Source organism: Tursiops truncatus, chromosome 15 (genome assembly GCF_011762595.2).
Source record: "Tursiops truncatus isolate mTurTru1 chromosome 15, mTurTru1.mat.Y, whole genome shotgun sequence".
NCBI lineage: Eukaryota > Metazoa > Chordata > Mammalia > Artiodactyla > Delphinidae > Tursiops > Tursiops truncatus.
Genome location: NC_047048.1, coordinates 21837935 through 21853184, shown reverse-complemented (window position 1 = coordinate 21853184; position 15250 = coordinate 21837935). Strand labels below are relative to the sequence as shown.

At 43.2% G+C, this 15250-nt stretch overlaps 1 protein-coding gene across 1 annotated transcript in view; it reads right to left on the bottom strand.

Moving 5' to 3' along the window:
• DNAH3 (dynein axonemal heavy chain 3) overlaps window positions 1-15250 on the bottom strand; it is a 198285-nt gene that overhangs the window by 100150 nt on the left and 82885 nt on the right. The window contains exons 23-32 of the mRNA XM_033839481.2: window positions 14583-14699; window positions 13461-13640; window positions 12646-12782; window positions 11463-11664; window positions 9738-9830; window positions 7775-7885; window positions 4289-4403; window positions 2119-2317; window positions 737-845; window positions 395-508 (exon numbers count right to left, since the gene is read on the bottom strand). Of these exons, the coding sequence (XP_033695372.1) occupies window positions 395-508; window positions 737-845; window positions 2119-2317; window positions 4289-4403; window positions 7775-7885; window positions 9738-9830; window positions 11463-11664; window positions 12646-12782; window positions 13461-13640; window positions 14583-14699 (1377 nt within the window). The remainder of the gene's footprint in view (window positions 1-394; window positions 509-736; window positions 846-2118; window positions 2318-4288; window positions 4404-7774; window positions 7886-9737; window positions 9831-11462; window positions 11665-12645; window positions 12783-13460; window positions 13641-14582; window positions 14700-15250) is intronic.

The following is a 15250-nucleotide window of genomic DNA, read 5'->3' as shown; positions in this document are numbered from 1 at the left end:
GATGACTCCTCTGTACCACTGCTATAGACTTCTCTCATATTCTATTTGTATCGTTTAATTTTTATGTCCCTTTGCTAGACTGTAACAGTCTAGAGGGCAAAACCATTTTTTGCTCATCTTTGTATCATGAACACATGCAGAGTATCTGACATAGAGCAGCTGCTCAATAAATTTTTGAATGAGCGAGTGAGGGAATCAATTTGGTGAGAATGTTTATGTGTATAAAATATGCATTTTGTCTCCTTGGGGCTGTTTTTGTTTGGTTCATTGAGTACTTACTCTGTGCAAAGGGCCTTAGAGGAGACATAAGTCCCTGTCACTGAGGAACTGAGAGCCCAGAAAAAAGTCCCTGCATGTCCAAACCCTCCATTCAGTAGCCCAGTAGCAGAGTTACCTCAATCCTGTTGAACTCATCAAAGCAGGCCCATGCTCCAGCCTGGGCCAGCCCTTTGAAGAACTTCCCCATGGCTTTGTAATCTAGACCATCTGAGCAGTTGAAGACCACACACTAGAGAGAGGGAGGATGTGGGCACCATTCAGGATGGGTTTCCTCCCATCTGAACCACCCTGCACCATGAAACAGAGGTGGGGCTCCCCTCTTCCTGTTTCACTGAAGGAGGTGGAGCCCCACTCTGCCTGTTACTCTGAGCCATCTTGAACTTCATGCCAATTCCCCTGGACAGGGGTCCAGAGAGGGTTGGGAAAAAGAGTGTGCGGATGGACAGCATTTCCCTACCTGCTTGGCCAAAGCTCTGGCTAGATCTTTGGTGGTTTCTGTCTTGCCTGTCCCAGCTGGACCCTCTGGGGCTCCTCCAAGGTTCAGCTTCAAAGCCCCCATCAGTGTCCTAAGGAGAAGAGAATGCGAACTCAGTGCCAAGTCCTAAGGCACAGGAAAGAAATTTGCTTTTGGTTTATTTTGTTTTGACTCAGACAAGTAATTAAATATTTTTCCCTGATTAAATGAGCAACACATCATCATTGTAAAAAGTTCTATTTTACTCAGTGTTGTAATCTCGGCGCCTGGTACATGGGTGACACCTATAAGCATTTGTTTGAATGAATGATTGAATGGATAAATGAATATATACTTACTAAATGAATCAAAGAAAAGTAAAAAATCCTCATAAACTCCACATTCCAAAGATCACCAATGCCAATGGAATGATGGAAAATAAATATATTTCTCCCACTAGGTTATGAACTCTTGAGTTCAGGACCCATATTTGATTCAGTTCCATATGGCAGACACAAGATAAATGCTAGAAATGAATGATGTGTGAACTGTGGTTCCACAGCCCCTTGTATGAGCCTCTATAATTTCAGTTAACACACTTTCTTGTTATCACCTGAGGGTGTGTCTCTCCCCCACCCCATTAGGTTGAGGGTTCCTGGAGGTCATACATCATGCACAGGAAAGTTCAAGAAGTGGTTGTTGAACAATGAGTGGAATAGATAAATGAATGAAGAACAGAAATCATAGAACATAGAAAACACGTGACTGAGGACTCTGAAATTTAAAAAATACTCAGGTACTATTTTTATAAAAAAATTTTTATAAAAAATATTTTTATAAAAAAATTCCACTCTAAGGAATGTATAAAAATCAAAGAAAAATCTAAACATCACAAAATTGACAAGTTCACAAAGTCCAGATTTCTAAAGTTATAAATTCCAAGCAAAGTGGCAAAGCACTCTGCTGAGCACAGAATGGCCATACCTCTTCATCAGACTGGGTGGCAGAGCTCCGAGACTCCTTGCCTGGGTCCTTTACCTGGCCCCTTTTTTATCTCTGGCCATGGGATCTCCAGGCACCATCTTGATCCCTGCCACTGGAGACCTTTCTACTTAAGCACTGTGCCATTTTCAAGGAGAGACAACAACGTGCTAATTGTTGGTTTGAACACATTAATTTGCATTAGATTAGGACTCCTACTGGGTTCTCATTTCTGGCCTAAGGCCCAGTTTCCATGCCCATCTGTGGGACCATGGTGATGAAGGGAAAAATTCTAAAATCTGAGAAACTAAAATATAGACGGTGAAGGTAACAAACTCAAGATGCTCTAACCTTCTTCCCCAGGTTTTCCTTTTGGAATTCTCTATTCGCCCTTCAGAGTTTACCTGTAGCAGCGGTCAGTGAGGGGCGTAATCACCAGCCGGGAGGAGTTTCCCAGGTACTCATAGCCGTATAAGGCTTCTGTAGTGATCATCTTCACCTGTACATCCTTGGCATCCCAGTAGTAGCGCAGTTGGGAGATCCACTGGAAATCATTCAGGTCACAGACACTGTCTTCAGATAACTTGGCGACCACATCACGAGCTGTGGGGACACAGACGTGGAAACACACACTTGCAGAGCCATCAGCATCCTCCCGTCTTCATGGATTCCTCAGAAGGGTCTGACTGAGGATGTCATCAAGGCCATCCCTCACTATCTCGACAATTTTAGGCTCAACTATCCTCCTCGCCCATCCCCAAACTTCAAGCAACATCTGTATTTATGTATTATATAAATTTATAGTATTAGCTACTGTTATCATTCCCAAACTCTTGGGAGGCTGAACCAGAGGGGTTTGCAATATGTAGTTGCCCCAAATGCTATCTTATCCCCAGTGTGACCCTTTTGGCCCTGTTCCAGGCCTCTTAAGAGAACACGATCTGCCTTGCCTGATACAGTTAGCAAGGGCAGGGGTCCCATGAATCCTTGTTAGATGTATTCTTTCCATGAAGGGGGGTGTCTGAGAAACTAACTAGGAGATACATTTCTAGGTTTTCTCCTTTCTGTCATGGGATTGTGAGCCTAATTTACTTTTCTCACAGTGATGGGAGCCCTGAAGTTGATGAATGGACGTAAGTTTATGAGAATCATTCATTATTTTTTAGGTAACTCACAGGGCAAGTGCTATTGTGATCTTAGAACTAGTAGAGCAGCTTGAAATCAGGATTTCAGAAATATAACTTTGCAAAGGGACACTTCTGTAAGTCTACTGCCTCTCTGTGAGAGAAATCTTTATTACAGTAAAATCCAAAACCCTACAGAGAAGAGTCCTTGCAGAAGATTACACCAACAGCTCTTCCATTCACCCCAAGGAATTTAATTCCACACCAGATTCCTGGGAGAACCCAGAGAGTGGTGGCAGGAGCAGGGTATGTGTGAGAGATCCAGGAAGGTGAATCTCAAGGCACTTCATTGTGGATACCTTCCCTATGCAGTGCATGTTCATGTGTTTGTGCATGAATGTGTGTGTGTGTGTGTGTGTGTGTGTGTGTGTGTGTAAACCCAACCACTCTGAGGTATCCTGGGCAGTAACCATGCTTGCACTTGTTACTCCTACCAGTTAAATATGTAGCCAGATGAAGATCACCTTCTGCCTTGTCTCCTCCGGATTTTATGCTAGTCTATCCAAATGAAATCAGATTGAAATGAGCATCAGGGATTGAAATGAGCATCAGGGAGTTCCCTGGTGGCCTAGTGGTTAGGATTCCAGGCTTTCACTCCTGTGGCCCAGGTTCAATCCCTGGTCAGGGAACTGAGGTCCCACAAGCCGTGTGGCCAAAAAAGAAATGAGCATCAGCCTCACAGAGAGTGAGATGCATGAACTGCCAGTAGGAAGTTGGGTATGTAAGCAAAAGAGACACTGTTCCCAGGCAACAAGTTTGGTCCAGCCCTAGTTTCCTTGGTGATGAGGGCGTGACGGTGTGGGGGTTGTTTGCTCTACATAAAGACCCTGGTTCTTCTTCCTCCTTTCCTCCTTCTCTCCTTCTCTCTCTCTCTCTCTTTTCTAGGAAGAGCTGGAAGGCATCCTCTCTTACCCATTCCCTCCCTGCATCACTGCCCATTTCCAGTCTCTGGGTTTGGAATCAGACATAAGTTCAAATTACAAAAGCATCTCTGCTACTTACTAGCTGTGTGCCTCTCAGCAAGTTATTTGCCTCTATAAACCTCAGGCTCTTAATCTGTGAAATGTGTATGAAAACAAGACAATGTATGTCAAGCACTTAGCACAAAGCTTGGCACCAAGTAAGCATTCAAAAATGTTCATTAAGGTCAGTACAGGGAAATCGATCCGAGTTGGTAAGTCTCAGAAACGTTGGGGATGGGAGGGGAAAACATAAGATGGAGATACACAGAAGCACTGACTCCTCTCCTTACCCCCTCACTTACTTTCAGTTGGAGAAGCTTCTTCCTAATGAGAAAAGGGACCTGAGTCATTCCATCCAGAAGGGAGAGAGGCAAGCCTGGCAGCTCTTACTGGACAGTCAGTAACGCGAGGGAAACCTCCTTGCTTACCGTGGACATCAATGACTGTGAGGGCCCCAAGGGTGAGTCGAGCCCCACTGCTCAGTTTTCCTCGCACCAGCTGGACAATCTGTGCAATCTGATCATTGCTCTTTTTCAGAAAATCCTAGCAGGGGAGTAAGATGGAACAATGGGTTAAACTGGATTCTCTTCTGGTAATCTCTTTTCTGGAATGACACCATCCACAACCCCATGGTCCAAACCAGACTCCTGGATGTCATCCCTCAAGCTCCCTTTCCCTCACCCCTAGTCATTAACATTGAGACAAATTTCAAATGCATTACGCTAACTGAAAGAATTCAGATTTGAAAGCCTAGATACTATATGATTCCATTTTATAATATTGTGGAAAAGACAAAACTATAGGGACAGAAAACAAAATGGTAGTTGTCAGAGGCTGAGAACAGGGGAAAGGGTTGACTACAAAGGGTATGAGGAAAATTTTAGGGTGTTTGGAGCTATGTCTTGACTGTGATGGTGGTTACACGACTGTATGTGCTTGTCAAAATTCAGAGATGCACACTAAACGGCTTCCCTGGTGGCGCAGTGGTTGAGAGTCCACCTGCCGATGCAGGGGACACGGGTTTGTGCCCCGGTCTGGGAAGATCCCACATGCCGCGGAGCGGCTGGGCCCGTGAGCCATGGCCGCTGAGCCTGCGCGTCCGGAGCCTGTGCTCCGCAACGGGAGAGGCCACAAGAGTGAGAGGCCCGCGTACCGCAAAAAAAGAAAGAAATGCACACTAAAAAGGGTGAATTTTACTATATATAAATTAGGTAGTAAACCAGAATTAACAAAATACCTGAAACTCAGATTAAAATAGACAAAGGAGATATGAAAACTAAATGCATGTAAACATGTAATCCTGGATTGGATCCTGAACCAGGATGAGTATAAAAGGTTTATAGAATAGATAATAATATTGTATCAATGTTGATTTCCTGATTTGGATAATTGTACTGTGGTTATGTAAGATGTTAATATGTGGGGAATCTGGATGAAGAGTGTATGGGAATTCTTTGTATTATTTTTGCAATGTTATTTGCAGGTCTGACATTATTTCAAAATAAAGAGTTAAACAATAAAAATGAATTAAAAATGGGACTTCCCTGGTGGTGCAGTGGTTAAGAATCCGCCTGCCAATGTAGGGTACACAGGTTTGAGCCCTGGTCTGGGAAGATCCCACATGCCACAGAGCAACTAAGCCTGTGCGCCACAGCTACTGAGCCTGCGCTCTAGAGCCTACGAGCCACAACTACTGAGCCCATGTGCCTAGAGCCCGTGCTACGCAATAAGAGAAGCCACCACAAAAGTCCCTGCACTCCAACGAAGAGTAGCCTCTGCTCACCGCAACTAGAGAAAGCCCACATGCAGCAACAAAGACCCAACACAGCCAAAAATAAATAAATAAATAAATAAATAAAAACTGAAAAAAAAAAAAAAGAATTAAAAATAAGTGAGACCACCCTAGGCTCACCTCATTTTCCCCACTTTCCTGTTATGGTCTTCTTTGGCAAATGATTTTAACCCTCTGAGTCTCAGTCTCCTGATCTGTCAAATCCCAATAATTATAGCTATTCTTCAAGTGGTTTTGAGGATTAAATAAGATAGTGTATGTAAAGCACTTGGCACAATGTCTGGTGTGAATAAAGCACCCAGTAAATAGTGGTGGTTGTTATTAATTATAATATCCGTAGTACATAGCAAAAAAAAAGCCTTTTTGATGTGCCCCCATCACCCTCGGCGTGTCTGTAAAGCCGCTGGTGATGGAATTGCCCCCTGCATCTCTCTTAACCACATGCATTCCACAGCAATTCTGGACCAAACTGCCTTCAGTTGCTGGAATGCACCGTACTTTTCATCGTCAGACTTTTGCACATTCTGGTCTCTCTCTCCTCTCTCTCCTCTCTCTCTCTCTCTCTCTCTCTCTCTCTTTCTCTCGGGAGTGCTTTCTCTTGTCCCTATTCATATTTTATGTCTCCTCTTAGACACTGTTTTTCTGGGAAATCTTCCCCTCTCTTTTCTCCTTCCTTCCCATGCTTTCTGGATCCCTGTACTTTCAGTATCATAGTTCTATAAAAGAGCCTTTTTATCTCCCCCCACTAGACTGTAAATCCGTGAGGACAGGGACCATGACTGTCTCATTCACCTCTAATTCCCTTTGCCTAGCAGCAAAGTCCCAGTTGCAACGTCAAACAAATATTTGTTAAATGAACAACGGGTAGATGGATGGATGGATAGCAATTCTGTACCAACACCTTTAGGATGCCAAGGCACATCATTCAGCATTCATTGTACTCCAGGGCTTGAGTGTGTGATGGGAAGCACTCTCCTCTTTTACAGGTAGGAAAACTGGGGCACAGAGATACAGTCACAAAAGTCAGAATTTTTTAGTGTTTCTGAGGTTTGAAATGATGTACATGAAAGCAGTTTGCACGTGTAAAGTGCAACACATCTTTTAGGAATTATCAACAAGATATCTGTAAAAAGTGAAACTTGGTCAAATACTAATGTTCTAATTTTAATGTATAAAGCAAAATATAGTAAATTAAAATATATTCTAGCCACAGGCAATCATATTGTATATAGGGGGAATAACAGGAATTCTGATGAGATAATCATGGGAAACTATACCATGGTAAAAATGTTGGGAATGGAGTTACCATGTAGTCAGTCAAAAAATATTTATTGAGCAACTACTATGTGCTTGACACTGCAATAACCCTCTGAGATATAATAGTGAGGCAAGGAGACATGCCCCCTGCCCTGTGGGGTTTATAGCCTAGGATCTAAGTACTGAATAATTTACTAGCATCTCATTTAACCCTTCACAGTAGTAAGGTGTGGTGCTACAATTCCTTCCATTTTATAGACAAGGAGACTGAGGTTCAGGTTATGTAGCTTGACCATGGTCACATATCTAACAGTTGGAGGTGTCAGAATTTGAACTCAAATCCATCCAGGTCTTGAACCCTCAAGTACAGGCATTGGTGGCAGAGTTAGCTGGAAATACGTGTGTCCGGATCTGAAGACAAGCAGGACCCGAGCATTCTTGGTCTCAAGAGAAAGCTGAAGGAAAAGCTGGAGATGGGTTAGTGTTGGACTGGAGGTGGTAAGAAGGGATATGGTGCAGGAAGAGTAGAGGAAAACAGGACCAGGTGGCTTCTTGGCCCAGGAAGAAGATGAGCAGTCTCTGCTGGTAGAAATTCTGCCAGGTTGACAATTGGAAGCAAAGGCTGAAGAAACAGGATACTGCAGCCTAGAATTTCCGTCTGGGAAGAAATGTGAGAGTTCTTATACTACAGAACTCCAGGACAGCCCTAATTCCCAAATCTCTGTCCCAAAGAGAACCCTGCCTTCTGTGACACCATGGGGCTGTTTATTTTTTTGTTTAGAAAAATGGCTACTCTAATTATATGTCATTCAAATCATAATCAAGCTCAAATCTCCTCTACAAGCTTCAAGACAGGCTCACTTACCGGTAGGGTCTTTTCAACCAGGGCTTGGGAAACCTCCTGGGTCCAAAAGATGGAGGAGACACAGATAACCACCTGGCCAGGCCACTGCAAGACCCAGTGATTACGAGGGACCTGGGAAAGTGCAGTAGGGCACATTGTAGGGTCAGTTCATCTTATGTGAGTTAAACTGACTTCCTAAAAACATCTACCACCATTTTACCCCCTCAACAAAAACAAAATTCATCCCCAACCTCCGAGGCTACAAGGCTTGACATTTCTGGGATTACGGATTTATGTCTTCCTCCCTGAATTTTATGAAAAAGAAAAGGATCATCACCAACAATTTCATTAACTCTGTCGCCTGTAAGTTGTCACTTGCCAGCTACCTCTACAAGGATTAAGTTATGACCTGCTGCAGTTGCTGACCTTCAACACCCCCTGCAAGGAGTTCAGGGTGGAGATCAGGAATGAGGCACTCTGTGTGCTCTGGGAAAAACTGGCAGAACAGGTCTTCAGATAATTAGATATTTTCAGGAAACCATTTTATGAGCCCAATTCTTGCATCTCCTCGTATCTAGGAAAGCACTAAAACCCTTCATGGTGACATCTGCTCCTCGTGACTAGCAGCGACCTTCACGAGACCAGCAGCAACCTTTTGCAAAAAATATGTGATGATTGCATGTACTCCCCCTTCACCAAAATCCCAGGTACACTGACCTTCCCCCCTACATCTTTGGAGCATTTTCTGAGAGATATCTGAAATGCTGTCTCCCAGTCTATAGTCCTCATTTTGCCCCAAATAAAACGTAACTCACAACTCTCATGTCGTGCATTTTTTTTTCAGTCAACAACTCCTTTCTTTTTTTTCCTTTAATGCTCCCATCCAGGGATTTTACATAGTTATAATCAAGGTGTTGTTCAGAAGGTATTTATATAACTACTCCTTTTGATAGCTACATAACATTGCAGTACTGCCCCACGATTTTCTTAGCCATGACCGCCCTAACTTTTTTTAAACTATAGATAGGGAAATTATAGCCTGAGGGACAAATATGGCCATATCTGTTTTTGTAAATAAAGTTATACTGTAATACAGCCACGCCCCCTGCTGAATCCATCATCCAAGGCTGCTTTTCTATTAGAAAGGCAAGGATAAATAGTTGTGCCTGGTGTATATTGCCTGCACAGCTGAAAACATTTACTATCTGGTCTTTTACAGAAAAAGTTTGCTGTGTCTGGCTACAGATGCAATTGCATGAAATAACTTCATACAGGTAGCCGTTTTTCTTTAACTTAATTTTTGATTTGTAATATGTCATGGGACAAAGGACTGGTCTTTCATTTACAAGGCAAATACTACTGAGAGGGGCAGCAGGGTCAGTCCTTGGTACTTAGTGGGAAGGTGTTAATTGAATACCCCTTTTTTTGATGGAAAAAGTCCTGGGGATAGGGGTGGGGGCCCCAAAGTGAGGAGCACCTAAAGTAGAGGAGACTAAATATCTAGTCTGCCAACATTAACCTTGCTGGGAGCTGGCTAAAGAGTAATTGCAACAGGTTCTTTTCCCTTAGGCCTTCTGTTACACAGGTCACCTAAAGCTTTGGGAGCTTAATGAGTTGTGCCCTTCAGGGCATGTGTAATGTTAAAAAAGCCTGGGGGAGGGGATGCTTAATTGGGGAGGGGCTCTAAATAAACCGCTTGCCATCAATTATTTTCACAGAAAGGACTGCCCCACAGCAAACAAAGGGTTCTGGCTCACAGGCTATGCTAGTGTCTGCTGCTTCTAACTGCGAACGTTTTATATTCAGAAATACATAGACTGCCCCAGGATTTACAGGGAAAGGAGAAAGAGGCACAGAGGGGTCAGGTGTTACTCAGCAGGAGAGGGGTGGGTTTTAGCAGAAGACAGGCTTCCATTTAACCTTGTCCCCAAAGTTCTTGTTGGTGTACCAACACCCTGGCATGTGTACCCCAATTTTCATTTACCTGGACATATGCTTCAATCCCAAGTCTAATAACTTCCTTCATACTGGCAAGCATCATCTGTTCCACCTGCTGGAGCCATCTTTCCACCATGCCCTGTGGGTTGAGACAGACAAGAGAGGCAGTAACAGTTAGCCAAGCCTGGAGGGAGGGACCATGGGCAGAAGCCAGCTTTCTCTCTGGACAGAGCTGGAGGGAGGCCAAAGGTTTGCACACCTTTAAGCCAGTATTCTTTAACTATTGGTTTTACACTTATTTACTGTATTCTAAGAAGTGTATGTCTCAAAAAAGGGGCAATAGGGAGTTTTTAACATGCACTTCTTTCATATCATTTTCTGGAAGACAACTGTAAATAAAGTTATTTATGTCTCTCTCAGGAGACAAATGACACATTTACACTTCAGTTTGAGAAATAAAACATTGCCTCTGCCATATCAGTGATCAAAAGATGCTGCAGCCATCAGTGACTGCAGCCGCCACCTCCCAAAGTGAGCTGGTGAGCCCTGAGGGAACTCAGGATGAGAAAACACAGGATGCTGGCCCCAGACAGCTGACGCGCATATCAAAGGAATGATTTCAGTGAGCCTAGACTTCTGCATTTTCCCATCCATAGAAAAGCACTAAATTCCTTAACTTGAGATATCTGGTTTTCTTTAATTAACAAGAATCTTTTGAAGTTCGGACTACCTGCCCTTTGTTGCAAAACTCCTATATATCTCCCCTCCTTGCCTCCTCCAAGCCGTTTTCTCAGGGTTACTTGAGATGCTGCCTCTCCAGCTTGAAGTCCTAAGAATGTCCGCTGAACAAAACACACCTCTTAACGTTTAGGTTGTGCATTTTTTTTTTAGTTGACAAGTTCATAAAATAAGTTGCTCATTTCTAATTGAACAGTTCTAATTCTTGCATTATTCCAGTGGTCCCCAAACTTTGCTGTGCACTGGAATCATCTGGAGATCTTTAAAAATTATGGATGCCTGACTCCCACTCCCAGACATTCTGATTTAATTGGTATGGGATGCAAGCAGGGCATTTGGATTTTTTTAAAGCTCTACAGGTAATTTGAATGTGCAGCATATTATTCAGTGTTAGAATCTCAGGCAACTGTACCTGCTGACCTCAGGTGCTCGTGCGCTAGCTGGTGTCTGGTTTTAAGGTATGATCCCTGGTTGCTGCAACTTAAATGTGTGGGTGGCAAAAACGGCAAGGCAAGAGTACTTGTCTATTTCTACGCTGGGTGCTGTCCTATTCAGCAAGAGTGGAAGTAACTTACATTTTACTCATTCGATAAGGGCACATGTATGAAAAATCTGAGTTAAATGGCATTAATTCCATGAAATATTATTGAAACACCTGCCCTTTAAACACCTTTAAAAACACCTGCCCCATCTGACCAGATCTCTTTAAAGTGGGCTCTGCTCACGGGGATTTAAACAGCATTAGTTGTTGGATCTGATTCCTGCTGCTGCCTCCACATCAAGTTCGGTTGAAATCCTTCCACAAATTTAGGATGCCATGTGAATTGCAGTATAATCTCCATCTTAGAGATGAGCAAGTAGACTCAGAAAGATTAGTTCCCCAAAGTCACCCGTCATTAAGTTGTGTAATCTAAGTGTTCCACACCCAGGCAATCTGGAACCAGAGTTCAAATGTTTAACCAACATACAATCTGCCTCTCTCTGTTTCACTCTGTTATGACGATAAGAACCAAAAATGGGTAAGTGGAGTTACTTTGGCTTCAGCTGGGGAGATTTTCTGTTTGAATGGAACGATTTCTTTTTCTGAGCTGATCATGCCCACAATCTCCATGCTGTCTGTAAACTCCAGCTTGGCAATTCCTTCAAAGCACTTCTTCAAGTGTGGTTGAACTCGGAGGGGGTCCTTTGTCTCTGACAAGATCTCCAACAGCTCATCATTTGATAGGAAGAAGAACCTATTGCAAAGCAAAGGAAGATGGCTACTGGAATCTCTTCTAAGAGCTTCTTTTTCCAACAAGGTGATACTCCCCAACAGGTAGATGACACTCACGTGAATGCCAGCTACTTCTAGAGTCTTATCTAAGGCCCACTCCTCTTCACCATTTTTCATCTAGGGCATAGAAGGTGGAGATGGTTTTGACTCAGCAAAAGAAAGGAAGAAAGCTGGTATATGTGGATTTTATATGGCTGGGAGAGAGGGGTTGCTACCAGGTGAAAGAAACCTGGATAGAGCAGTGGTTCTTAACCTTGGCTGCACTTTAGAATCATCTGCAGAGGTTATAAAAAAAAATTCCAATGCCAAGGTTCCACTTCCCAGAGATTGTAATATAACTGATCTGGGATTGGGTCTGGGAATTTGTATTTTTAAAACTCCCAGGCGAGGGGGCTTCCCTGGTGGCGCAGTGGTTGAGAGTCCACCTGACGATGCAGGGGACGTGGGTTCGTGCCCTGGTCCGGGAAGATCCCACATGCCGTGGAGCAGCTGGGCCCGTGAGCCATGGCCGCTGGGCCTGTGCATCCGGAGCCTGTGCTCCGCAACGGGAGAGGCCACAACAGTGAGAGGCCCGTGCAAAAAAAAAAAAAAAAAAAAAAATTGCTTTCTAAGTTACACTAGCCACATTTCAAGCACTGGATAGCCACGTGTGGCTAAGGACTCAAACTGAGGTCTGTTTAACTCCAAAGTCCAGGCTCTTGAGTACTATACCCCTCTAATTGGGTATTTGACCATGCTGGTTCCATTGGTGTCTATTCAACCTCACTCTAAATAGTGACCGTGAAGACACACCTTACCCCCGAGAGCTGTCTTTTGGGGAATGGAAAACCTAGAAAGAATATAGAATAGATGAGTAGAAGCTAACTCTCAGTATGAAAAAATGTAACTCTACCTATATATGGGTCAAGAGCGCAACTTCAAGCAAGAGAATGATGCTGAATACCTGGGGAAAAATAGTCTCTTCTTCTCCAAGTAGTCATTCAGCCCCTTCTGGATGTCCTCCAACAGAAGGTTGGCTTCTTGAAGCCTCTCAGCCATCCGTGGTTGGTCTGCTGCCACCAGAACCCTGGTATCTTTCACCTAGGTTCCATAAAAAAAGGTGATAATCATCACGGGGTTCCCAGATCCTGAGACTGGTTATTGTAATGAGTGTGCGACCAGCCCATCAACTAATGACCCTCCTACCCTAATCGCCTCCTAATCCCCCAAGGTTGACTGCTCATATAACATGACCCTCTTCCTCTGGCCATGGTTGACTGGGCTGGGGTTGGGCACCTGAAACCGACGAAGCCAATTATATTTTAACTTCTGGGATTGTGGAATTCAGACCACGACATTCTATACTAGTCTGCGCTGGTCCCTTGAACATTTGTTAAACAAGTGAGTAACTGAATACAGAGAATTACCTGAATTCTAAAATTATTCTCAATCTATAAAAGCTTTATTGCATTATCGTGTAACAAATAAAATCTTATACCTCGGTAGGAATGAGAGCTAAATTATCCAAACTGCTAATAGTCACCTCCACGAAGTTGGGATTTCAAAAGGCCTCTACTTTTTATATTTCCTATTTCCATGTTTGAATTTTTAATAACAAATAACTTTCGAAATTAGAAAAAATTTATAGAGATACTGAATCTGCAAAAATCCAGTTTACTAAGAGGTTTCAAGGGACACGGCTGCATTGCACAATGAGGAACATCTGTACGGCATCCCACATTCCTGATGGTGAGATGTGCTAGGTAGTAAAAAACTCACGGCTTGGGACATGAGTGATTTCCAGTAACTATCAACGATGGCAAATTTCCTGCCCTCTTCTGGCATCTGGGCTATGATGTCCTCTGAACTGAAGATTGGTTCCAGGTATAGCCAGGTGGCTTGGCATTTTAACCAGGCATCCAAAATTTCCTGCACGCGAACCAGCTTTTCTTCCCAGTTCTGCAAATTGAGCATTTCATATCTGAGTCACTAACATGCCACTCTGCATCGTAGACCCACCGACAAATGGATGCATTCACTCATTCACTTGTTCCACAAAGACTTATTGAGTGCCCACTATGTCCTGGTCACTCTTCTAGGCAAAGTGGATACAGCACTGAGAAAAAAACAAGAGTCCTTGCCCTCATAGAGTTCTTCTCCTAGTGGAATAATCATCATAATAATAACAACAACAACAGTAATATTTATAAGGCTTACTCTGTGACAAGTGATGGTCTGAGTGCTTTATGTATGTGAAACCAATTTAATCCAACAGATTTATAAGGGAGATATTATTACAAAGCTCACTTCACAGGTGCAGAAACTGACATACAACTAATTCAAGTAACTTGTCCAAGGTCACACAACTGATAAGGGGCAGAGTCAGAATTTGAACCCAGGCAGTCTGGCTCAAGTTGGTGTCCTTAGCCTATCCCACTTCCACAGACAAAGAGCAAAGGAGGCCAAACCTCGTGTAATTTACATTCTAGATTACTATAGCCCAGAAGGTACTTTCCATATGTACTTTGGTTTGGTGCATTCAAATAATCTCACCTTCTCTTTTAGCAGACTGTTGCAAAAGCTCAGTCTGGCAGACTGTTACAAAGGCTTACTTGGATGGTTATTGCTTTCAGTCTTTTGTTGTTTTTTTTTCCTCATCAAGAGAAAGTGAGTTTCTTTGTTAATTGGACTTAAAAACCTTCTTCCGAGACTTCCCTGGTGGTCCAGTGGTTAAGCCTCCGCTCTTCCACTGCAGGGGGCACGAGTTGGATCCCTGGTCGGGGAACTGAGATCCCTCATGCCACACAGCCAGAAAAAAAAAAAAAAAAAAACCTTCTTGCTCCTCCAAGAAACCTGGAGCTAACAGGCCATCACAAAACATTCAACCTCATTTCCTCTTACCCGGCATTCTGTTTCTATTGGTTTGACAAATGGAGAGCCACACATGGTCTGGGTCTTTATCACGTGATCATCAAGTAGCAGTTGAATGTCATCAACTGCACACAAGATGCTTGTATCCTGTGAATAAAAATGAGCACCCCGTCAAAATCGCAAGACCTCTGCCCCACAGATTTTTATGCTGACCCTCAAAGTCCTCACAGCTCAGATCTTCACGCTTGTGGGACACTATGTCTTGTAGGAGGTGGAATTTTCTATTTTCTTCCTGGAAAATATTCTTAAAGACCTTTTTACCTCCTTTGCAGAAATCAAATACAGTCCAAGCCTAGATCTGCAACCAGCATCTGTTTAGAAGAGGAGGAGTTCTGTCTCCTTCCCTGTGTTCCTGCTTTTCTGTTCACTTGTTTTCCAGGCTCTCCCTCAGGTAGAATCAACTGCTAATCTGGTTAGGTCTAGACCTTTGGCTCCCAAACAGTGTGCCCCAGGGCACTGCAGCAAACTCACAGCAAATAACTGTGGTTATTTTAAAACAAAATACAAATGTTTTCCTTTTAATTTATATGCACTTTTTCCCAGACCTTTGTTCAGTTGATGGGACACAAATACTTAAGTTGTTTGAACCCAATTACTTCATAAATAAAGCTGTTACGTATTTTTTTTGGACTAGAGAA